At 38.6% G+C, this 25,533-nt stretch overlaps 1 protein-coding gene across 3 annotated transcripts in view; it reads left to right on the top strand.

Annotated features, from left to right (window-relative positions):
* The window catches only part of LOC127950908 (dipeptidyl aminopeptidase-like protein 6), a 177,031-nt gene that overhangs the window by 130,116 nt on the left and 21,382 nt on the right, over nucleotides 1–25,533 (top strand). For all 3 annotated transcript variants that reach the window (XM_052548323.1, XM_052548322.1, XM_052548324.1), the window contains 7 exons: nucleotides 4,985–5,099; nucleotides 11,064–11,162; nucleotides 15,435–15,547; nucleotides 15,642–15,716; nucleotides 15,876–15,928; nucleotides 16,436–16,517; nucleotides 22,800–22,920. In XM_052548323.1, coding sequence (XP_052404283.1) covers nucleotides 4,985–5,099; nucleotides 11,064–11,162; nucleotides 15,435–15,547; nucleotides 15,642–15,716; nucleotides 15,876–15,928; nucleotides 16,436–16,517; nucleotides 22,800–22,920 — 658 coding nt within the window. The remainder of the gene's footprint in view (nucleotides 1–4,984; nucleotides 5,100–11,063; nucleotides 11,163–15,434; nucleotides 15,548–15,641; nucleotides 15,717–15,875; nucleotides 15,929–16,435; nucleotides 16,518–22,799; nucleotides 22,921–25,533) is intronic.

Raw genomic sequence — 25,533 nt, 5'->3', positions numbered from 1 at the left:
TGTTGCCATGCCCATCTCGGGACTCGGTCGTGAAGCCAGTGCTGAAGCAGTCTCATATGGAGTAGCCCGAGCGGTATGACTGCCGCCGCGGATGCCATATGCCCCAGGAGACTCTGAAACAGTTTCAGTGGAACCGCTCTCTTGCCCTCGAATTGTCTCAGGCAATTCAGCAGTGACTGCGCGCACTCGTTCGTAAGCTGCGCGAACATGGCGACCGAGTCTATTTCCATACCGAGAAAAGAGATCCTCTGCACAGGGGAGAGCTTGCTCTGTTCCCAGTTGACCTGAAGACCCAGTCGGGCGAGGTGTCTGAGCACCAGATCCCTGTCCTCGCACAACCGCTCTCGAGAGTGAGCTAGGATCAGCCAGTCGTCGAGGTAGTTGAGGATACGGACACCTTGTTCCCTGAGAGGAGCTGGGCTCCCTCCGCGACCTTCGTAAAGACGCGGGGAGACAGGGCCAACCCGAATGGGAGAACCTTGTACTGATATGCCTGCCCCTCGAAAGCAAACCGAAGAAACGGTCTGTGTCGAGGAAGAATGGAGACATGAAAGTACGCGTCCTTCAGGTTGATCGCTGCAAACCAATCCATCGGACGAATGCATTCGAAAATGCGCTTGGGCGTTAGCATCTTGAACGGGAGTCTGTGTAGAGCCCGGTTCAAGGCACGCAAGTCCAGTCTTCTTGGGTACTATGAAGTAAGGGCTGTTAAAGCCGGACTTCATGTCGGCTGGAGGGACCGGCTCTATCGCGCCCTTTGCCAGCTGGCACGCAACCTATGCGCGCATGACAGGGGCATCTTTGCCCACCATTGTCGCGTGGACACCTCGAAACCTGGGGGGACGCCGGGCAACTGAATCGCATAGCCGAGCCTGAGCGTCCGGATGAGCCAGCAGGAAGGCCTGGGGAGCTCTAGCCAGGCTCCCAGGAACCGAACCAGCGGGGTCAAGGGGACTACAGGCGTACCCACAGTGGGGCAGCGTGGTGGAGCAGACAGCCCAGGCATGGGAGGCATAGCGTCCCTCAGCAGGGGCGGAGTGCGGGCACTCGTCTGACTCCAAGTGGCAAAGAGGGCATGAGAAGGCGAAGTGTTCTTGAGCCGTCTTTGCATGGAAACTGGCAAGGGGAGACGGGAACGAGAGCGGCGAGGAAGCACGTCGCCAGCTGTCGTTCGTGGCCTATTGGGACCCGGAGGTAGAGGACACAGCTCTTTTAGTGAAGGTTTGCGTACCACCGGCCGCAGGGCCAGTGGCAGAACAAAAAGAAAATGAGAACAAAGGATTCTCCCCCGGCCCTCCTCCGGGGGAAGGAGTGGTCCTGCTACCATCTCCTGATGAGCTGACGTCTCCAACTCCGTGTTGCCCATCTCAGGAACGCCGCTTGGCCTGGCGTTTGGCAGGTTTAGGGGCAGAGACAGGTTGTGCCACCCTTCTGCGGCCATCTCCTCGCTGCGGCCGGGGTGAAGGTTGCTCCTGTGGCCGAGCGGGAGTGGAGGAGGTCGCAGGGGGAGCAGAGCAGAGCAGGCTGAGATGAGCAGGCTGAGGTTGCGCCGGCGGCGGGGTGGAAGCAGCAGTGGGCCGCCAGGGCAGGATGTATCTGATGGCCTCAGACTGCTTCTGGGCGGCAGAGAACTGCTGGGCAAAGCTCTCTACCGCGTCGCCAAAGAGGCCATCCTGGGAGACCGAGGAGTTGAGGAGCTGAGCCCGATCAGACTCCCTCATGTCTGCCAGGTTCAGCCATAGGTGGCGCTCCTGGACCACCAAAGTGGACATCACCTGACCCAAGGAGCAGCTCTGTAAGCCTTGGCCACAAGCGTGGATGAGAACTTACAGGCCTTGGAGGGCAGCTTGGTACCACCACGCCAAGCGGAGGCGCTCTGTGGACACAGTTGCATCGCAACAGAACGCTCCACCGGGGGAATCCCAGCATACCCCTTGGCCGCCCCGCCATCGAGGGCAGTGAAGGCGGAGGAAGAACCAGAACGGTTTCGGGCAGTTAAAGGTGCCTTCCATGAACTAGTTACTTCCTGGTGCACTTCCGGGAAGAAAGGAACCAGAGGGGGGTGCTGGCAATCCGCATGAGCAGCCCCCAGGAACCAATCATCCAGCCTCGAGCGCTCGGGACAGGGTGGAGGATTCCACTCAAGCCCGATGCTCTCTGCTGCCCGGGAAAGCACGGCCGTCAGCTTGGGATCGGACTCGGACAACGCTGGCACTCCCGAGGGAGGCAACGCAGCCGAATCCTCATCTCCTGAGGACTCAAGCCCGCCTTGTGATGCGCCGATCACACCAACACCAGCTCTTGCTTGTAAACACTGTGATTGCAGCAAGCGATGTGCTCGGCAGAGCTCGCGATGCAAATTCCGCAGACCAAGGTACTTTGTGTACCATTGGCTCGTTTTGTACCACTCGAAGGTGATTCGGCTCTCAGGCGAGATCCCATTCGTAACATTGAACGTGACCGACTGAAAGGGAACTTCTTGTCTCAATTAAAATTCCGTCAAATTCCTCCGTCTTGTAAAAACATTACCAACATTTACCCTTGTTTTACCCTGTTATCTCTCTGCACATTTTGGTAAGTCTTTCAATTTCGTACCTTTTTTTTTTTTTTTTTTGATGCATCAGTCATCTTCCCACGCCTGCTGAACACCACTTGGCTCAGCCTCCTACAGTAGCCACACCCAGACATGGGGACTTGTGACTTGGTGACTTGGACTCGAGTCGACTCGAGTCACTATTTTTAGGACTTGAGACTTGACTCAGACTTGGAAGTTAAAGACTCGGGACTTGACTTGAGACACGATGACTTGAATGACTTGAGTGTTAATCACATCATGTTTTCAGTTTGATTATAAAATATATAAATTATTTTTTTTAAATAAAGTTGATTACTCAGCTGGAGCGCAGGCTGAGAATAGCGTCGTGACTGGATCAGGACACCATCATCAGTCATGCCCTCTCTACCTTACACACACCACGCCCACTTAAATCAGATATCACATCACATCAACATGTCAGCCTGAGAGGTACCGAGGGTCATCGATTTGTCTTCAATATTTCAGCAAAGGATAAATGGATTTGCAGCACTAAAAATCGCTCGCAGTAGCTCTGCTACTAAATTCATTTCAAAATGGCAATCCATATACAGCTATGAACAGCTGTTCCTTCATCTTAGCTGAGCTTTCAACCTTGATACGGGAAAGGATGAAGCTTGGTTAGTTATTGTCACATGACCTGCGGTGCGCTTGCGGCATTCTGAAAAGTTTAGATGTTTTTAACTCGATGCGGTGCGACGCGCACGTGAGCGCGTTGCTTCCATTATGAGCGCGCATACCGCGCGCCTACATTGGAAATAACGAATTTGCGCGCAAAAGACGTGATGTGAACGGCCCCTAATGATCCGCTAGCAGGCCGTCAAAAAAACGCATTCCAGGGGCGCCACTAGGGCTGGGCTAAGGGGGCATAAGCCCCGAATATTTTGTTACCTTGTCTTTCTCATAGAGCAAAACAATTAATCAGAAAAACAAATGTAGCTGCCGCGATTACCCAATCACGAGAAGTGCATATTATATATATATATATATATATATATATATATATATATATATACATACAGTACAGAATATAAATATGACGTATTTTCAGTTGTTTCATACTTTTTTGTTATGTACAGTACAGACCAAAAATTTTGACACACCTTCTCATTCAAAGAGTTTTCTTTATTTTCATGACTATGAAAATTGAAGAGTCATACTGAAGGCATCGAGGGCTATTTGACCAAGAAGGAGAGTGATGGGGTGCTGCGTCAGATGAGCTGGCCTCCACAGTCACCGGACCTGAACCCAATCGAGATGGTTTAGGGGTGAGCTGGACCGCAGACAGAAGGCAAAAGGGCCAACAAGTGCTAAGCATCTCTCGGGGAACTCCTTCAAGACTGTTGGAAGACCATTTCAGGAGACTACCTCTTGAAGCTCATCAGGAGAATGCCAAGAGTCTGCAAATCAGTAATCAAAACAAAAAGTGGCTACTATTACATATTTCGGTTGTTTCACACTTTTTTGTTATGTATATAATTCCATATATAATTCCACATGTGTTAATTCATAGTTTTGATGCCTTCAGTGTGAATCTACAATTTTCATAGTCATGAAAATAAAACTCTTTGAATGAGAAGGTGTGTCCAAACCTTTGGTCTGTACTGTACATAACAAAAAAAGTATGAAACAACTGAAAATACGTCATATTTATATTCTATACTCTGAGAGAGAGAGAGAGAGAGAGAGAGAGAGAGGGGAGAAATGTAACAGTTTAATGTTGTATGTAAACTGTTTGAGAGAGAGAGAGAGAGAGAGAGAGAGAGGTGTTCAGAGAGGAGTCTGTTGGATGTTTAGTTTTATGGACTCAATGTTGAAAATGTAAAACATTTCAAACACTGTTAGCAGAAGTGAAAAATAAATAATTTTAGTAAGTTACAATTTTGTTTGATTCCATGATGTATTTTACTGAACATGAGTATTTACAATGCAAATCCAAATTATTTTAATTTACTGACAGTTACTTATATCTTGTCTTTTAACTTTATTAAGATCAGATTCTGCAGGTAAAATAACAATATTAAGGTGACTTGACTTGGACTTGACTTGACATAGCTTGTGACTTGACTTGCCCAAGAAAAAAATACTTGGGACTTACTTGAGACTTGAAGGTTAAGACTTGAGACTTACTTGAGACTTGCACATGTGTGACTTGGTCCCATCTCTGGCCACACCCCAGACTCTTGCTTTTAGTTGAGCTGGAATGAGTTTAAATGTTTAGACGGTGCCTGGGAGGTTCAGTGAATACAATTTAGTGGAAGACAAACCAAAGAAAGGCATATTAATAGTAGTCAATGAACAATAAACAGTTAATATAATACATTTTGACAAAAAAATTAGTACTACCTTTATCCTTAAGTGTTTACATGTCTGTTTTTGTGTGTTTGACAGGAGTTGGTTGGCAGTAGCCCTCCACAGAGGAACTGGAAGGGAATCGCCATCGCCCTGCTGGTCATCTTGGTCATCTGCTCTCTGATCGTCACCTCCGTCATTCTACTCACACCAAGTATGTGCTGCTGTCTGCATGCACTTCACATTTAATCATTAACACATTACAGGTCTAATATGGAAACAAAATGTAGTCGTGTCCACATTCCTGGCGTGTATTTCTTCACATTTGTTAGATCTTGTTAGTATAAACTCCCATGGAAAAATGCAAATATACTAGCAAGTATGTTTAGGACTGTGTAATTGCACAGTATCTTTGATTACTAATCCACTTCTTTTTCTGGTTTAGATAAAAGCTATCCCTCTCATCTAATGAATAATGGGGCTGTGATGTAGGCTATGCTGAGATCTCACTGAGCAGACATGTTTTAACAGTGGTGTTTTTAGTCGTATACGCATTTGGCGAAACATCAAAGGTAGTGTTTGCATGTTGTTTGCCGTCCTACTGTATTTACTTCTTATGCGAAAGATAAAATACACTCTCTCTTTAAGCAAATGGGGGAAATAAATCCCAGATATCAACATTGTTACAAACAGCTTAGATTTTTACTTTTTACTTTAATAGCACCGAACTCTTCATACTCTATATGACAACAACTGTCTCTTTTAATTCTGTTTTTGAAAGTCTTTGGAGAAATGTCTGAGGTTTTCCTCAGTAATTTGAATAATTCACTTCTGGTATTGTTTATCAGTTGTTTTGCTGTATTTTCATACACATAGATCTTTTTGTGCCAGAGTAAAACTGTGTTGTTAATGCAGGAGAGTCAAAGTGATGATACCAAGCAGCTGCTGCAGCCAAAATATTCCTGGTTCTGGATTCAATTTGAGTGATTTTTTCCAGGGTAATTAGTATAGTGTGTATTATATGACTGTACTTTAACACAAGAAAGTGGGCCACCATGTTTCCCCAGAGTTTTTTTTTTTCAAGCATGAGTGATAGAGTTAGTATGCAAACATGGACCAAATTAAGATTTGCCTGAAGGAATGCGTGAACTAATTTTTAACCCTCTGCTAATTGAGGGTGAGCTGTTACCCTGTTCGGGGCTTGCAGAAAGACATCTAAAAGTAACAGGATTGTTTTGAGTATTATATTGAGTACTAATACTTTATTAAGTTTATTAATAACTTTTATTTTTATAAATTTGTATTTGTAGTTGTATATTTTTTGTTCTTGTCATATATATATATATGTGTGTGTGTGTGTGTGTAAAATGTTTTTTGTTGTCATTTTTGTACTTCAACAGGCAGTACTTATTTTTGTGTTTTTAATCTGTTTTTTAGCTTAATTTCAAAGTAACATTTTATCTACTTCAACTTAAAAATGTAAGTTAAACACTTTTTAAAGTTTTTAATCTATTTTTCTACATATATATTTTTTCAGCTTAACTGTAACACTATACATTGTCCACTTACTTCACTGTTAAAACTAGAGTTCAGTAAAAATGAGTGTTTTTCTTAAAATTAAGTATAATTAAACTTGCTGTACAAGTTATTTCACCTTAAAATATATTAAACTGACTTAACTATATTATCTTCAACTTAATATTTTAAATTAATGTGAGTAAATGGAAAATCAATTAAATTCAATTAAAGTTTATTTGTATAACACCTTTTACAATACAAATCATTGCGAAGCAACTTTAAAGAAAATTAAGTTTCTACAATATTAAGTAGTAGCTTATCAGTGGTGACTGTCAGTTTGTGCGCGTATGACAGAAATTTTCTGAAAAATGTATACACAACGTAGTCAACCAGACAATGAAGACTATTAACAGCTATTATTATATGATGCAATCACACTTGTAGCAATATTTGTTAGTTTTGTATGTTGTTTCAGGGTTAGCATCATCTGAGGTCCTCTGAGGGGACAGCATCATCTCTTCTCAGGCGTTCTGTGATAGAGACAATTTTAGCATAGCTGCTGTTCCAAAAAGGTAAAATTAATTATTTTAACCCAAGCTAAAGAATAAGAACCCACATTTGATCAGATACAACTGCAGTTACAAATTATGAGATGCATTATTCGAATGCGTTTTTCATCTAGATTTAAACAGAGAGAGTGTGTCTGAACCCTGGACATTATCAGGAAGGCGATTCCAGAATTTGGGAGCCAAATGCTAAAAGGCTTTACCTCCTTTAGTGGACTTTGCTATCCTAGGAACTATGGTTGCTCGGTGCACAGATACTTCAAAAGTATCGCGTTTCTCGGAAATTAAAAACGTCACGATTCCTAAATTTATTAGTATCGATACTTCAAAGAATGACCGCATTCTAGATTTGTAAGAGACGTACTTCAGGTTGGTGTGTGCAACGCACGCTTCCAGTGCCTCCCTATGGATGTGTGTGTTTTTTCTCCTCACGCAAGCAGCAAAGAAGCTGCAGCTGTCATGTGACAAACACTATAGAAAGATGGCTGCATGTGCTAGAAACTGTGTGTGAAACTGTGGCCACCAGTCCATGACTGGTAGAAAAAGATGACGCGAGGAGTAAAATATGGAAGTTCTTTCAAAGTTCAGAATCAAGATAAGAGTTATTACTCTTATGTTTCTTATAATAACTAAGATAATGCTGATAAAAGTATTCTTTTTACCTTGAATGTCATTGCTCTAATTTATTTTTGATATTTCATATTTTGTTCAAATGTTTAATATATCTGCTGTTCAAACAACAGACACAGTGGGCATGGCATCAGACCTCAGAGATGCTTTTATTAACAGAGCATAAAAACATTAGGGAATAAGTGTCCAAAGGGGGAGAGTGTCCAAAACAAACAGGGGATCTGATGTCCTCGTCGTGGGGTTCGGCCTGGGGAATCGTGTCAAAGTGAATAGCCGTGAAAACGGGTGCGGTTCTCGTCTCTTCAGCTCACGTCTCTTGTGGTGCTGCAGTCCCTCAACTCACCCTTTCTGGACCCACGAGGACACCAGCGTGCATGCACAGGGAAGAGACCGGCCTCCTAAGGAGAGGCGCGTTGTGCTTTTAAACAGCGGCGGTGATGAGGCTCCATTTCCATCAGGTGTTCCCCATCACACGCCACCAGCCCTGGAAAATCCAGCGCCCCTGCTAGGTAGCCAGTGCAGAGACTGTAATATTGGAGTAATATGATCATATTTTCTTGACCTGGTAAGGACTCTAGCAACTGCAATTTGGACTATCTGTAGCTTGTTTATTGAAGATGCTGGACAACCACCTAGAAGTGCATTACAATAGTCCAGTCTAGAGGTCATGAATGCATGAACTAGCTTTTTTGCATCAGAAACAGATAACATGTTTCGTAGCTTGGCAATGTTTCTAAGATGGAAGAATGCTGTTTTTGTAACATGGGAAATATGGTTTTCAAAAGACAAATTGCTGTATAAAATAACACCCAGATTTTTGACTGTAGAGGAAGTAACAGTACATCCGTCTAGTTGAAAACTGTAGTCCACGAGATTTTGTGTACTGTTTTTTGGTCAAATAAGAAATATCTCTTAGATAATTTTGAAGTTTCATCTGGTCTTGTTGAGATATATAGCTGAGTATCATCAGCATAACAGTGAAAATTAAATCCCGTATTTTCTAATAATATTGCCATGGGGCAACATGTATATTGAAAATAGTAGGGGACCTAGGACGGATCCTTGTGGCACTCCATATTTTACTGGTGATAAATGAGATGACTCCCCATTTCAATAAACAAAATAGTAGTGATCAGACAGGTAGGATCTAAACCATCTTAGTGCCTGCTATTGAATACCTGTATAGTTTTGTAATCGATGAGTATGTCATGATCTATAGTGTCGAATGCAGCACTAAGATCAAGTAAAACTAGAGATGCAGAGATGCAGCCTTGATCTGATGCAAGAAGCAGGTCATTTGTAATTTTAACAAGTGCAGTTTGTGTGCTAAGGTGGAGCCTGAAACCTGTCTGAAACTCTTCATACAGATCTTTTTTTTTTGCAGGAAGGAGCACAATTGAGCAGACACTTTTTAAAAATTTTTAGACATAAATGAAAAATTTTAAATGGGCCTATAATTTGCCAGTTCACTAGGATCTAGTTTTGGTTTCTTAATAAGAGGCTTAATAACTGCCAGCTTGAATGGTTTTGGGACGTGACCTAAAGATAGCGACGAGTTAATGATATTGAGAAGCGGATTCTTCGGCTACAGGTAACAACTTTTTCAGTAATTTAGTTTTTACAAGAAAAAAATATTGTATCTTGCCATGACTTATTGATCATGTAATTATTATATTTTTCAGTTACAGATTTATTTAGTATTATTATTATTATAAGTTTAGTTTCAGCTCAGGATGCCAATACTGTTATAATCATGTAGTTTTTAAATATGTCTTATGAAGAAATGAAATGTCACCGCTTTGCCTTTCTTGCTTCTTCTATTCTTTGTATCCAGTTGCAAAGTGTTAAACTCCTGAATGGATACTTGTTATATAGTGAGACAAACTATGTGGGTGAGCGTATAGTCGTCTAATAACAAAAAAACCTCTGGCTGATTAGATCAGTGTGCGGATCAATAGAGCTCTAAATAGAATGAGACACACAAGGGAGCCCCAGTCTCACCCTGCACCTCGTGTCAGCTCTAGTAATTGGCTGTGGCCCTGTGGACCAGTGAGGGAGTTGTTTGCTGAAGCCAGATCTCACGGGACAGAAGCCAGACAGTATGGTGGGAGCTAAGCATACATTTATATATATATATATATATATATATATATATATATATATATATATATATATATATAAAAAGTTGTTGTTTTCCCATTTTTATTTTTTGTATTTATTATTTTGGTCTCGTGGGGCCCGATGGAGGCAGTTTATAACACAAGTTCCAGAGTTACTTTCAAAATTTAAAGTTTGAGGAAAACCTGAACACTACTGTTTTAAACTCACAAGTCTAAGCTTGAAGAGCAAATGTGCTGTGAATAATAAATCAGAATCTGTAAACAAGAACATTGGAGGCGATTATTATTTTTCTACTAAATTTACAAAGTACTTTAAACACACCTTTCATTGTTTGATAGAGAAACTTGTTGTTCTGATATCCTCATTGAATGGAAGGTGCAAAACTGAAAATGAAGGTGTAAGCTGTACATTTTGCAAGAAAATACTATTTCTCAGCCTAATTTTTTATACTCCTATTTTTCAGTCTTTGTTCTTCAAAATTTCATGGTTTAATGAAACGTGTTGCCATTTCTGTGAAATGTACCAATAATTTCTGAATGAAAAAATGTTTCTACAACTGTTTTTTCCAGTGCTGAAATTAGCCTTTTTTAGTTTGCAGGTGTACAATAGGACATTGGTTAGAAAACATAATTCAGCTTGCAGACCACAAATCTGGGGAAAACACCACTTTTATTGTTGGATGTATTAGATGTATTGTTTTTAATAAAAATGAATTCTGTATAAAATTTATATTAAATGCAATTATCTATCACGCTTAACTGAACCTACTTTTTAAAATATTTAGACATGACTTAAGTACATCTTGATATATAAATTTATTGTCTTTGAAGGTACTGCTGAACGCACTGACAAGCATTCATGGGAAACTAAAATATATTTTAATGTCATTTCAATTGAAACATGTATGTCTTGCATTTATATATGCAATTACACATTTGTAATTATAAAGCTGCAATTTAATATATTTTAAATATTAATTCTACACATAAAATCGAATAACACTAGAGCTAATATCAAAATCAAGTGCTTTAGTATGTTAGTCAACACATACAGTAAGTGTAATAAATGCACTAAAGTAAAAAATAGTATCAAATATAGTAATTTAAATTGTACAAAACTTTCAATTTAACATTAAATATATATACTTCTAAGGTATGAAATTCTCTACAGGTGGGAAATCAATACAGTTAAGGTCCACTTGTTTTTGACAATGGATATTCTGTGTAACACCTTTGTAATTTTCAAACTATAGTTTTTCAAAAATGTTTAAAAAAAAAAATAATTAACTATAATTTTTAAAATCTTTTCCAGCAGTTAACCTTGACAAACTTTTCTGCTCGCAGCGGAGGATGACAGTCTGGCCTCCAAGAAGAAAGTCACGATTGAGGACCTCTTCAGTGGGAAGCTCCAGGCACACGACCCTGAGGCTACATGGATAAGCGGTGAGTGATGGTTGAGTTTTACTCCCTGTTGTTCAGCTGCCAGATCTGTGGGTGGATGCAGGAACTTTTTCATCATCTCATAACACTAAAGAAGGGAACTGCATCAGGATCTGCATCTAAAGCCTCATTCTGATTGAATAATGTAATCTCTGTGGTACCCAGCATTGCATATTCTTTTCTTATTTTGTTCAGGCTTGAATTCTTTCATGGTGTCTTATAGTCTCTGGGTTTTCATCAAACTCTTAAAGCAAATGACTGCAGACTGAGAGTCACTTTATTGCCTTTTATTGACTGTAAAACTCATGCAAAAATCATGCAGCATATAAATACATAAGAAAACATTTCTGGAATCTGCATCTGAAATGGCATTTACAGTTTAATGTTTCTCAGAGGGAACATGGATGCATTTAACCTGCAGTTACACATAATGCTTTTTTTAAACAAAATGTTGAATACTAATATTTGAAAAGATTTAAAACATGAAAAAATATTCGAAATGTGAAATTAAAACCACAGTAGGATACAACAAGTGACTGCTAATGAGTGAGTCATTGAGATTCAACCAGTTCATTTAAACGGTTGATTCATTCATGTTAATCACGGAGTCATTTATTCAACAGATTCATTCAACAAGCAAACACCGTCCATTGTCAGAGAGGCCAAGAAGTCCTGTGATCTTTGTTTCGAACTATTTTCGTTGGCAAAAAAAAAAAAAAAAAAGGAAATATTGTGTTTAAAATGTTGTCCCATAATGCTAACTTTATTAAACTTGTATAAAATGATTATTACATTTGTTATCATACTGATATCTGGAGAAAAAAATGGCACTCTATGTGTGATATATAGATTAGGTTCATTATATTAAATTATATAACGCATACAGAAGTTTTTTTGCCATCTACAGCTCAGAATGCTTTGAGTTTTGAATGTTAATAAACATTACAAAAACACTAAGCATATAATCACAGAAGAAATACTGTATATTGCACAACAGAGCCTCGACTGGAGTGTAAAATGAATCATCTACGGTTGGGTGAGCACTAGTTTGCACATGAGTCTTGCCAGACCACCGATTCATCAAACCTGCTTTCCTGCAGTCTGTCTTCTTCCCACTTTATTTTGTAGCTAGCAAAAAATTTGCTTCAGTAACATGTATCAGAGTAAAGGTATACATTTTTATTAGAGTAAAAGTGAAAGTTGGCAGAAATATAAAAACTCATTTAAGTACAGAAACAAAGTAATAAGACTTTTTACACCACTGAGTGTGACTTCTGTCTCACAACTGAGAAAATTCCTCACAATTCTGTGTATACTGTACAATTGTGAGATGTACAGTATACTCACAATTGTAAGAAAAAAAGTCTGAATAAAAAAACAGTTGCCTTTGTTATTTTTTATTTTGTAGTGAAAACAGAAATATTATGGAAAAATCTGGATTGATAGATAGATTGATAGAAAAAGTCAGAATTGTGTTATAAATTCTAAAAAAAAAAGAAAGAAAAAGTCAGAATTGTGAGACGTAAACTCAGAATTATAAGAAAAAACTGAATTCCTTCTATTTATATCTCTTATAATAGCAATTCTGAGTTTTAAATGTCCTAAAGTGAGATAAAAATAAAATGTTAATAAAAATATAAATAAAATTGTATCTATTTATTTATTTATTTGTGTGTTCATTTGTTATATAGGCTTTTTTAAAGACTTCTTTATGTTACAAATGTGATACAACCTTGGACCACCAAAAAGTAGCCGCTTGCTACCATGTAACTTGTTTTTGAAATTGAAATATACTTTAATTTGGATTAAAACATATTTATCACACATTTAAATATATTTGTAATTACAAATTTCTAATGAATTTGCAATTTAGTACAATTGAAACATAATAACTTCTTTGTATTATATTAAATAACACAGTTAAGATAATCAAGTACTTCACATGTACTTGAGTTTGTAAATAAGTAGATAAGTGTACTTCTGTAAAACATGTCAAAAGATGATAAAACTATTAAAAATGCACTTTAAAGTAAAACTTTCAGTTATTACAAAGTGTACTTTCCAAAAGTGTAATAAAGTGGTATATAGTCAAGTACAGTTACGATTTAAGTACCTAAGTGGCCTTTTTTAATAATATATTATCTGCAAGTATATTTAAAAAAAAGATACTTTTAAGATTTGAAGCACAGTGTAAGTGCACATTCAATACAATTAAGCACACTTATTCACAAAGGAAGCTTTTATGTGAACTAATTGACGGTCTCAGTCTACAGAGCTCATGCTGACAGCAGGAAAAGCACGAACACTTTAACTAACACTGGGCTTCAAAAGAAGATAAACTGTAACCAAACCCTTCTGCTTGCTGTGGTGTTTTGCACTCTATCATTGTAGGTTATTCTCACTGAGGCTGTTCTGGTGTAGGTCTCTAATGCTAAGGCTTTGTTAGCTATTATTCAACATTTCCTGTGTCTGAAATTTCAGTCGATTTTTGGCAGAATAGAAGAATACGGGTGTCCTTTGTGTGTCCTTGTTTGTGTTATAAAGGTGCAGCCCTGGTGCTTTGTAAAGTGTGCAAAAGATGTAAATCATGTTTTGATCTGCATATTGATGAATCATTTTTGTTATTCTGCTGCTGAAAATGCGCTTGTTGATTTAAGGCTGTGTTTACGTCAGAGAAAGAGCCCTATTATTCTCTCTCTGACATGCTCCACAACTCAGCGTCGAGCCTTTTTAAAAGCGATCACTCTTCTCTATTATTTATTAAAGCGGGTGCTATCTGCATTCAGGTCTGGAGCAGACTTGTTTACCGGGGTGTAGGTATAACATTTACAGCCTGCATAAATAAAGAACACAGTTGCCCTAGCAAAACAGGAACTTTTAAAGCTGGGTCAAATGAGCCAGTGCTTTAAAATGAACTGTAAAAAAGTTTTTAAGGCTTTCCATAAATGAATTAATGCATTTATGGGTTCTAAAAACTCAAATCATTTATGTGTTTGAAGCACAACAGTAAAACTATAGCTGTCTGTTCTGTCAATTATTGGACAAATTTTTTATTTAATTTTTTTTGCTTTGGTTTGCTTTGTCATTGTGATGTATGGAGTGTAGAATGATGGGGAGAAAAAGTTATTTAAAATAGTTAAACTTACAGTAAGACAACATGACAAAACATGAAAAACTATACGTGTGTGTGTGTGTGTGTTGTATAACAAAAATCTAAGCATTTTATGTTGATTGTTGCATTGCAAATTTTCAGTTGGTTCATCTCTTTCTCTCTTTCTCTCTCTCTCTCTCTCTCTGTCTCTCTCTCTCTCTCTCTCTCTCTCTCTCTCTCTCTCTCTCTATATATATATATATATATATATATATATATATATATCTATTCTCCAACGTTTTTGTATTATTTAACGTTTTTGAAAGTATTTTCATGTACTCCAAGACTGCATTTATTTGTGCAAAAATATAGTAATATGTATATATTTAATATATATTTAGAATATATATTTTAATATTTTTAATCAATTTTAAAATGTAATTCATTCTTGTGATGCAAAGCTGAATTTTCAGCAGCCATTACATCAGTTATCAGCGTGTAATGTGTCATATGTATACAATATAATATGAAAGGACTAACATGATCAATATTTCATTATTACGTTGATCTCATAATAGATTCATATAACTTCTGAATAGTCTCCAACTGAATGTTCAATCGTGATTGTTCTATCAGGTCACGTGTTTTTAGGAGATTTTGGAGGAGAAAATTTGCTTCTGCTTCTGATAATATTGAAGTCAGGTGATTCGTCTGGCCAGGGCATGTCAGGTGCATCACCGTGTCTTTCTCATTTTAGGATTGGTATCTCTGGTTAAAGTTTTAGCAATTGCTGATTTTTTTCCAGATGTTGGCTTTATGCAGTTCTCTCTGGTTGGTTTTTGTTGAAAAGGTGAATAGTGAGGTTTGCTATCACTTGAGCACGTGAGCAGTTTGCTCCCTATCATTTACTTTCGGCTTTCACCCACTGTTCTTCTTCGCTGGTGAAGACTTTTGATGTGTGTGTATGCAGTCCGTATCATGAGGACTGTTGTTCTTAAAAAACAAACAATTCAGCTGTTTATTGATTATTAATTTGGTAAATAGCTATGTAATAATATACAGCCAGCTGAATATTATCATGGGAAAACATCTCTGTCTCTTTATTTTGTGATAGCGATCAGCTGACTGTACTTGATATGTACTGTATATCAAGAATAATCCTTTTCTCTTCTTCATCTTCAAAGACACGGAGCTGCTCTACAGTACAAATGACAGCAATGTGGTGAGACGCAACGTGCTGACCGATACCTCCAAGATTTTGGTGAAGAACACGACCTTCGAGAGTTTCAAAAACCAGGTTCTTACCTCTATGGCTAACATCGAAACTTGCAGATTGTTTTGAATTAAAGAAAAGCAACTTCAGAGCTAAAATGCATGATTTTTTTTTTCAGGGATCCTACAGACGGATCACATACAGAGTGTCTCCTGATCTAAAATATGTGCTGGTGGCTTACAATATTGTCCCGGTAAATGCTTCGTATTCTGAATCATAATGTGGAGAATCTAGCTATGTTTGTTGCACAAAATCTCTAGTCTTTTGTTTTGTGTTGCATCACATCTCTTTGTAAAAGATGACACTTCTGACACTTCTAAAGGCCATCTCGTGTCTTCTCTTTGTTCTCCAGCTTTATCAGTATTCCTTCACGGCCTATTACATCATCTGCAGCCTTGACTCTCCGTAAGTCTTGTTGATGGCACTGAAATCCTTCCACATTTTCACTGGTTTTTCTTTTACTGTCATCTCGCCTGAGCTCTTCAGAGAGTACAGAGCCACTGTGGAGCACAGAATTGTGGGTAGCACTGCCACCTAGTGTGTGTTTGCTAAGATCTGTCATAATCTCCCAGAGCGGACCGTGTCCTCAGAGTCGGTCTCCCTCCACCAGTCTAAATGATTCATTACGTGTAGCCTTAATCATTGCAAGGGAATTCAGATTGTGACCCATGATAATTGTATAGGATCCTACGGTAGTTAGATGTCAAAAAGGTTAAACAAGCAGACACACATCTTTCTGATTCAGCTCACACACACTTTCACTCTCTGTCTGTCATTCTAACAGAAAAATACGAGACTATTTGACTTTCTCTGGTGACACATTGCAATACGTTTCATTCATGAATGCAAAAAAACACAAACATACACACAGTCATCCTTTAATGTTTTTGAGATTGGTTTGTTTTCTGACAGAGAGAAAGTGGAGCTGACCCCTAATGAGGTGCAGAACACTGCACTGCAGTACGCTGGATGGGGTCCCAAAGGACAGCAACTGGTAAGAGACACACACACACACACACACATTTGTTTTTGTGATAAGTGGGGACATCCAATAGGCGTTATTGTTTTTATACTGGACAAACTGTATATTCTATCGCCCTTCACCAACTCTTCCCCTAACCCTAACCCTCGCCTAACCTGATTTTACCAAGTGAGACATGTTCCTGGGACAACATCGTTGTTGACCCTGGAACAACATTGTGATTAACCAATCAGATTTGAAGAACCAGTTTATAGATTTTGTGAAGTTTATGCTTAAAATCAGTGTTTGGTGCTTGTACATCAGTGTCATTCATCTATCATTTCCTCTGATTTTAGGGATTACTCATGGTTAAGGTTAGGTTTAGGTGTAGGGATATGGTTAAGAATATATTTTTGGAGTAAAATGTTGTTCCAGGGTCAACAAAATATGTTGACCTAGGAACACATCGGACTTGGTAAAATCAGGACGTGCCTAACCCTCACAGGAAACTTTGTGCATTTTTACTTTCTCAAAAAAAGCTAATTCTGTATGATTTATAAGCGTTTTGAAAAATGGGGACATGGGTTATGTCCTCATAAGTCACCCTCTCCTTGTAATACCTGTGTCATACCCATGTCATTATACAGAGTTGTGTCCGGATATGACACAAAAACAAGAGCACGCGTACACACACACACACACACACACACACACACACACACACACAGATGAGTCACTGAAAAAATAAGCAGTTATAAGAATTTGGTTTAATATGTAGCCTTCCTGTATAGCCTGGCATTCATTATAACATTATTAAGATTATGATTTTGTGGAGCATTGCAACAGGTTGAAAATAATTTTATCAGACATGTAATATGCATATTTACTGCTTAAACAAGCAATATTAATCATCTAAAGAAGCCCAAATCTATGCTAATCTTTAGAAATGCACAGTATCAATTTTAATAAAGCACTTTTTTGGGTATTTTATCTTTCAATAACATTACAAAATTTACCATTGCCAAACTTTTGAACAATATTGTATTTAATGAATTCAGCATTATTAAATAATAAAAATAAATACATTAAATAATTATACATTGTCAAACTGCTTGATATTGTGTATTAACCACCCAAATTCTGCTCAACATTTAAATGAATAAGTGTGAATCATCAGCGTTAGAGCGCAGGATCTGGAGACTGGAGCTGCTCGTAATGGCCTGATTGTGTCTGTGTGGTGCTGGCAGAGATAAAGCAGGACCTAAAGCAGTGGCAGATGGCAGCAGCATGACACAACCCCATTCCAAAAGAGCTGCTTTAGTTTCTTTCTGACCTCAAATAGGCAAGAATCACTAGTTCTTACCATAGTTAAGGTCAGAGATTCGAAGAAACATCTTACTAACTGTAGCTTTAATTTTTTTAAAAGGAATAGTTCATACAATCACACACACAAATCATAATTTACTCACTCTCATGTTGTTCCAAACCTGTATGAGTTTCTTGCTTCTTGAACACATAGAAGATATTTTAAAGAAGTCTGGGCAACAAACAGTTGCCGGTAGCCATTGAGTTCCATGCAAGAAAAAAAAATATGGAAGTCAACGGCTACTGGCAACTGTTTGTTGCCCAGACTTCTTTAAAATATCTTCTATTGTGTTTAAGGAATTCATACAGATTTTTACCAAACATGAGGGTGAGTACAACATTTTCATTTTCAGCAATCCCTTTAATCCTCATCCTGTACTGTCTGTGCTGTAGATGTGAATGATGTCAATCGGCTTGTGAGGAAAGCTGTACTGTCACTTTTTTAATTCATGGTTTTCATCCGACAGACCTTCTGAGCCCAAGGGCGTCATGTGTCTTTTAGTGTTTGTGATGAGCGAACAAGACAAACAGACACAGTGTTTGCATTAGCACTGCAGTCTGTTGTTTTTGTATCAGAAACGTCTGTTCTCAGTTGACAGTAGAAGTGAAATATAATGCAAGCCTGTATTATTTGTGTTTACCTGCAAACACAAACTCACATATGGCACTGCACTGTATTGTCATAATTATACACAAAAACATGTTTGTTTTTGTGTGTTATAAGCATAGCACACATGCTCACTCGTGTGTGTGTGTGTGTGTGAGCGGAGCATCAGGTGTGTAGTTTTCCGGGCACCTGTATGCTGTCCCATGCCCTGGGCCTCTGTGACGCCTCAGGCAATTAGTTTTTCATGACAGAGCAATCAGTCGGGGTCTGTGCAGCCAGAACCTACACTGTAGGTCATATCCCAGACTCCTCCGGGGGGAAGAGAGCGCGAGACGGTTCAAAATGGTGGTCATGGATAAGCAGAGATAGAGATGTAGAGGAGGAGTAGCTGTACATCATGGAGGAGAACGTACACACAGCGGAACGGGGGCCAGAGTGTAGACACATGCTATTGGCTGCGTCCCAAACCCCCTGAAACCACCTTGCTGTCTGCTGTCTTTAGAAATCTGCCCTCAAAATAGCATTGCATCAGTGCATAATGCATTACATCATGAGCAAGATGAAGGATTATTAATGCTTAATCAACGATTATTAACGCATAAATCAATCTCAGAATGCTGGCAATTTCTGACATGTTTTTTCATGTATTGTTGTTTTTATGTCCTTGTTAGTAGGACAAATCATGATAATCACTCATAATAATTTGAATCTTTTCAATCTTGTCTGTGACTCAAAAAAACAGCTGTACTGTAGTTCTTCGGGGATGATGTAGGCCAACCCTGACATAAGCATTAAACTGGTTCTCTCATCAAATAGCCAATAGGACTTTTCTGTGGTTTTCTGATTTTCCCAGGATAAACTCATGAATTTGTAAGTCTAAATACAGTTGGCAGAAGAAGAAAAAAATAGAATTATGCTATAAACAAGCTGTATCGTTACAAAGCTTAAACATCACCACCATTAATCTTCTAACAAATATTTCAATCTTCATCTTTACTTACAGTTTTAGTTAGAATAGTTTGTAAGATTGGGAGTGTAAACACAACGAGGATTTAAAAGTAGGTTGGTGAGTAGATTCCTATATAAGGTCCATTCAGTATTATTCAGCAATTTTTTGTTTCTTGCTCAGGAGTAAATTACCCTCCTCCATCCCCAGCTCCTCCTATCTCCGCACTCAGGACTGGGCTTTCTGATATTTCTCGTTTAATCAGACTCCTTTTATCCTAATGTTGTTACACTTTAATATCATCAAAAACATTAATGATGTCTGCTTTGTTCTGTTCTCTTTACCCTAAGGGCACATGGCTACATTACTCTCCGTGCTCATTTCCTGCTCTCCATGTCTTTCTGTGTCTATCTATCTATGTATCTAATTTAATATATATATATATATATATGTGCCTGTCTGTGTGCCTGTCTGTCTGTATGTCTGTCTGTGTGCCTGTCTGCTGTCTGTCTGTCTGTGTGCCTGTCTGTCTGTCTGTCTGTCTGTGTGCCTGTCTGTCTGTCTGTCTGTGTGCCTGTCTGTCTGTCTGTCTGTGTGCCTGTCTGTCTGTCTGTCTGTCTGTCTGTGTGCCTGTCTGTCTGTTTGTCTGTCTGTGTGCCTGTCTGTCAGTCTGTCTGTGTGCCTGTCTGTCTGCCTGTCTGTCTGTCTGCCTGTCTGTCTGTCTGTCTGTCTGTGTGCCTGTCTGTCTGTCTGTCTGTCTGTCTGTGTGCCTGTCTGTCTGTCTGTGTGCCTGTCTGTCTGTCTGTGTGCCTGTCTGTCTGTCTGTCTGTCTGTCTGTGTGCCTGTCTGTCTGTCTGTCTGTCTGTGTGCCTGTCTGTCTGTCTGTCTGTCTGTCTGTGTGCCTGTCTGTCTGTCTGTGTGCCTGTCTGTCTGTCTGTCTGTCTGTCTGTGTGCCTGTCTGTCTGTCTGTCTGTCTGTCTGTCTGTGTGCCTGTCTGTCTGTCTGTGTGCCTGTCTGTCTGTCTGTCTGTGTGCCTGTCTTTCTGTCTGTCTGTCTGTCTGTGTGCCTGTCTGTCTGTCTGTCTGTGTGACTGTCTGTCTGTCTGTCTGTCTGTGTGCCTGCCTGTCTGTCTGTCTGTCTGTCTGTCTGTGTGCCTGCCTGTCTGTCTGTCTGTCTGTCTGTGTGCCTGTCTGTCTGTCTGTCTGTCTGTGTGCCTGCCTGTCTGTCTGTCTGTCTGTCTGTCTGTGTGCCTGTCTGTCTGTCTGTGTACCTGTCTGTCTGTCTGTCTGTGTGACTGTCTGTCTGTCTGTCTGTGTGCCTGTCTGTCTGTCTGTGTGCCTGCCTGTCTGTCTGTCTGTCTGTCTGTCTGTCTGTCTGTCTGTCTGTGTGCCTGTCTGTTTGTCATTAGCTATTCCTCTCACTCTGCTCACATTTAGAGTAAATTACTGATTAGATGCATAACAGTAACAGATAAAAACAAGGGCACAAAGCACAACCATCAGTCAAAGTCAAAATCAGACCACAATTCAGGAATATCACAGTAAAAAGACAAAACCTTAGGTTTAAAGTTCTCCTTAATAAATTATACAAATCACATTGAATCGCTCTTAATGGTTTCAAATGCAGTACAATTATCAATCCTCAGCTATTGCATCTTCTCTTAACAGTTATCTGAGCTTCTGTGCTGAAACCACAACCATTACAACAAACTAGACTAGACACAATCTCTGTATACACAGGACTAATGTCCGACCTCTGAATACAAGAAAACAAGCTGCAAGTAATGGAAACATTAAAAAAAAATCTCTTTAAAAAAAAATACACTGCTCCGCCAAGGATCCTGACCTGCCTGATCCACCATGGGTCCCAGACCGTACTGTATCAGTCCCTAGGGGTCTCCAGAGTGCCCACCCTCCCTCCCTGTTGGATGTTATGTGGCATGTGGATGCACCTTCTGGTAGCGGGGAGTAATGTCACATCTATGGGTGGTGTTAGCGCAGTGGATAAGACACACGTCTGTGGTGTGAGAGACCCGGGTTGGAATCCACTGTGAGACACCAATGTGTCCCTGAGCAAGACACTTAACCCCTAGTTGCTCCAGAGGCGTGCGACCTCTGACATATATAGCAATTGTAAGTCGCTTTGGATAAAAGCATCAGCTAAATGAATAAATGTAAATGTAAATGTATGGACTGTCCTGTGTTGTCCTAGTGTTTCTCCAAACCCTTATTTGGCTTTTCCGTCCCTGTTCCCATTTTGGTTCCATTGGTGTCAGCTGTGTCCTGTTTAATTCCTTGATTAGTCCCATCATTTAAGCCCTGAGTTTTCCTGAGTCCAGCATCCTGTCAAAACGTCAATTCCCCTGCTATGTGTGTTCCTTGTTCCTTTGGTTAAATAAAGACTTTCTTCATGGTAATTGCTCCTACATCTTCTTGCCCCTTTGTCTACTCGTTCCCTCACAATAGCAGCATCATGACAAGTACAGCATATTTTTCTGTGATTCTGGCTGCTGAATAAATCCCACCAGAGCTTTTCACACACACATTACCTCTCCCACAGCAGACAGTCTTCCACCAACCCTGATTACTGTAGCATCACACAACATCTTAAATATTCACCAGAGATGTGTGATTTGTAAATCAATCGTTTAAATTCGTTCTCCATTTCAGCCATTTCAACTGCTTCGTGACCTCGGTATGCAGCTGAATACTTTTCTGTTAAATAGACATTGAATTGGCTTTTCATCATTAGTACAAAGTGCAGACATGTTCTTTTGTCCTACAGAGCACAACAGTGACCACATTTTTCCAGCGGCCTTGTTCCTGGAAGTATTTCCCCCTTTGTTTTATCCATAGGCAAAAATTCTCAATTTAATACTTTTAAGCCTTGAACCACATTTGCATTTGAAAACCTGAATAAAAAGACCCAGAAACAAGGCTGTGTGCTTGCATTCTTGTATGAGGAATTTAACAACTCTCTGTAATATAAATCCATGATTGTACAGTATTTGTAAGAAACAATGCATTTGAAACCTATTGTAAAATACTCATGTATGTATCAGTAGTTTGAGAGTGTTGAGCGAACAGGTCATCATTGGAGTTTGCAGCTCTGTTATATGTCTTTAAGAGCAACTTTGATGCAGCTCACTTCAGGGATTATGGGTAGTGTAGTTTTTAACCCAGAAAACTTTTTAAGATGAAATCATACTATTTGAAGTACTATCAGTCAAAAATCTCAGGGATCATGGTAGATCTGTTTTGAAAGTTGCATGCATTATCGTTAATTAAAAATGAATGGGATTGTTATATCCATAAACCTGCTGTTGTGCTTTTCAGGAGTAACTTTGTCTTGTTTGATGTGCTCTTTCCAGCAATCGTTTGTTCTTCTTTCCTGACAGATCTTCATATTTGAGAATAACATCTACTACAAAGCGCAAGTGACCAGCCCATCAGTCCGTCTGGTGTCCACAGGCAGCCTGGGGGTCGTATTTAATGGACTTGCTGACTGGCTCTATGAAGGTAAAACCCATAAGCATGAATAATAAAAACCCAGAGGGTTGTGTGCATGTAATAAAAGAGCAGAAGTGATTGTGACTGTCTGATGTGTTTAGACTGGGTGGAGATTCTGTCTCATCCACCTCTCTGACTCAGCACATTTCTTCTCAACTTATATGAATATATTACTTTTTATTTTTATTTAAACGACAGTTTTGGAATGTACATTTCTACTTATTAGTTTAGATCTGGCAGATTTTGCAAGATAAAGTTATAATTTGGAAAAATACATATACTGTAAACACCAAGAAAAAAAAAAACCTTCTTGATTAAAAAAAAAACTGATATTTAAAAAATTTCTACAAGACAAAATATTAACAAAATTTTCACAAGTCAAAGTTTATTTGTTTTGTTTTTTAATTCGATTACTTTGCTAAAGTACTTTATAACAGCAGTAGCGTCTCTGAACCCGATCATTTCACACAAATAGTGTGTACTCTTTCAGTACCTTAGTCTGATAGAAATATGTGTAAAAAGCATGTGACATTCAACAGTAGTAAATTAAAACCATGTTTTCATTTCATCATAAGCATATAAATACTAAACTTACACCGTATTAAACTGAAAAAATGAAATGTAGATATTATTAGACCTGTTAGTGTTATGAACAGCAGTGGGATGTGAGCTCAAGATGAAACCTTTTTATAGTCCATTGTGCAATAATGTGATTTAAGACGGCATTTGAGTATAATCTCTCACAATCATTCAGATTTTAATACTCATAATGATTAATGTAGCATCTCATCTTGTTTGCCTTAGGACTATGTTCACTTAGACTTCATTTAATGTTTTATCTTTCTCTGTTAGCTATATCAAGTGTGTGCTTACACTCAAACTCACACACATTTCACAGATTTCTCTGGCTTTATGCGGTCTGCAGTCTCGTAATACTGCTCGATTTAGAGTACCTTAATTGTAGTAAATTGTGGAAGAGTTAAATGCTGCTGATGTGAAGTGACCTTGGTGACATCAGCTGAAAAGGAAAGACAACGCAAGTTATTATAATATGATGAAATATTACAAAAAAATAATGTTTTTGCTTTGAATCACTTGCACAATATAAGACCAGAAACATGTATTAGTAAAGTAAATAGGGTCAAACTGGCTTTCATTTTTCAGCATGTGTGTGTATGAGGGGCTGGACTTATAGCAGAAGCTTGATAACACCATTGATCATATCGCATCTCTTCATGTCGCTGAGCTTTGCTTCTGCCATTAAAATCCATCAGGCAGTTTGAAACCCCTCTGCATCTGTACTAAATCTAGTCTAGTTGATAAGTTTATGTGCTTTTCGGTTATGTGCACACTCTTGAAAAATGGACGCTTGTATTACTGAAATATGGGAAACTGTTTACTTAAACAATATTTTGTCATTGCTCCAGTTCAATGAGATAGAAAGTGAAAAAAAGAGACCAAAACCATGTAAACTTTTAAAATTGTGTGCCATTATTATAGTATTCAATCATTAAATGTTTATGTAAAATAGGACTTGCACAAGTAATCATTTTACTACGTAGTTGAGTCAAATGTGCCAGATGTAAATAAGAGTTTGTGTTAACCTATTTCTGCTGATTTACACATTAAAAAAAACATCATGAAAAAAGTATCATGAAAAGTAAGCAGTTTTTCAATGCTGATAATGCTGAAGATTCAACTTTGCATCACATGCAAATACATCCTAAAATATAGATATTTTGATTAAAACTATAATAATTTTATAATACATTTGCTTGTGCATATTATATACAAGTGTTCATCAGTTATGCTTTCTCCTTGTTTTTGTCAGCTCTGTAGTTCTGTCGTTCCTGCTGTATGAGGGCACATTGGCAGCATGTTTGTTTGTGACACATGTTAAACTGTATGGTATGCCAGTAATTGGTTATATCCTAAATTAACATCTCAGTCTGAGACTATTCTTAGTTGCATGCTCTTATAACCTCCATTTATTCTGTGTAAAGACCTCTACTGCCATCCCGTGGTCTCACATTTCATGACAGATAGCATTTCATCAGAACAGACGGAGTAAACATCGGTTCACATAGGGAAATGTACATTCTGTCATTTGTGGAACATAAAAGAAGATATTTGAAGAATGTTTAAGCTCCTCTTTCCATAAAACAAATAAGGGTGGTAATATATATTGTTAAGTAAACTTAAAACTATTCAAATTAGCTTTTGTTACCTGATAAAAAGGTCAAATAAAATTAAACATAAATATTACTGAAATAAAATTTAGATGGAGCACCGAAATTTAACAAAACTAAAACTAAAAAACTTAAATAAATCTTAACAGAAATTTTAACAGCACATTGCAGAGCTACTAAGACTTTAGCTAAACTAAAATTTTAATAAAACAGAAAATATTAAATAAAACAAATAAATATTATAAAAATATATACTAAAATAGTTACAAAAATAAAAGAAGTTGCCTACAGCACACACACACACACACACACACCTGCTTAATTTCTCTATTGATGTTTCACAGAAAAGCATTTGGATTTGTATTGACATTAAATAAAAAAGACAACATTTGAATTATTTGGTGAACTGAATATTTGGAGCCATGATGTAGTG

The sequence above is a fragment of the Carassius gibelio genome, chromosome B2, assembly GCF_023724105.1.
Source record: "Carassius gibelio isolate Cgi1373 ecotype wild population from Czech Republic chromosome B2, carGib1.2-hapl.c, whole genome shotgun sequence".
NCBI lineage: Eukaryota > Metazoa > Chordata > Actinopteri > Cypriniformes > Cyprinidae > Carassius > Carassius gibelio.
The sequence above is the reverse complement of the archived record's forward strand: the minus strand, read 5'-3'. Positions and strand labels throughout refer to the sequence as shown.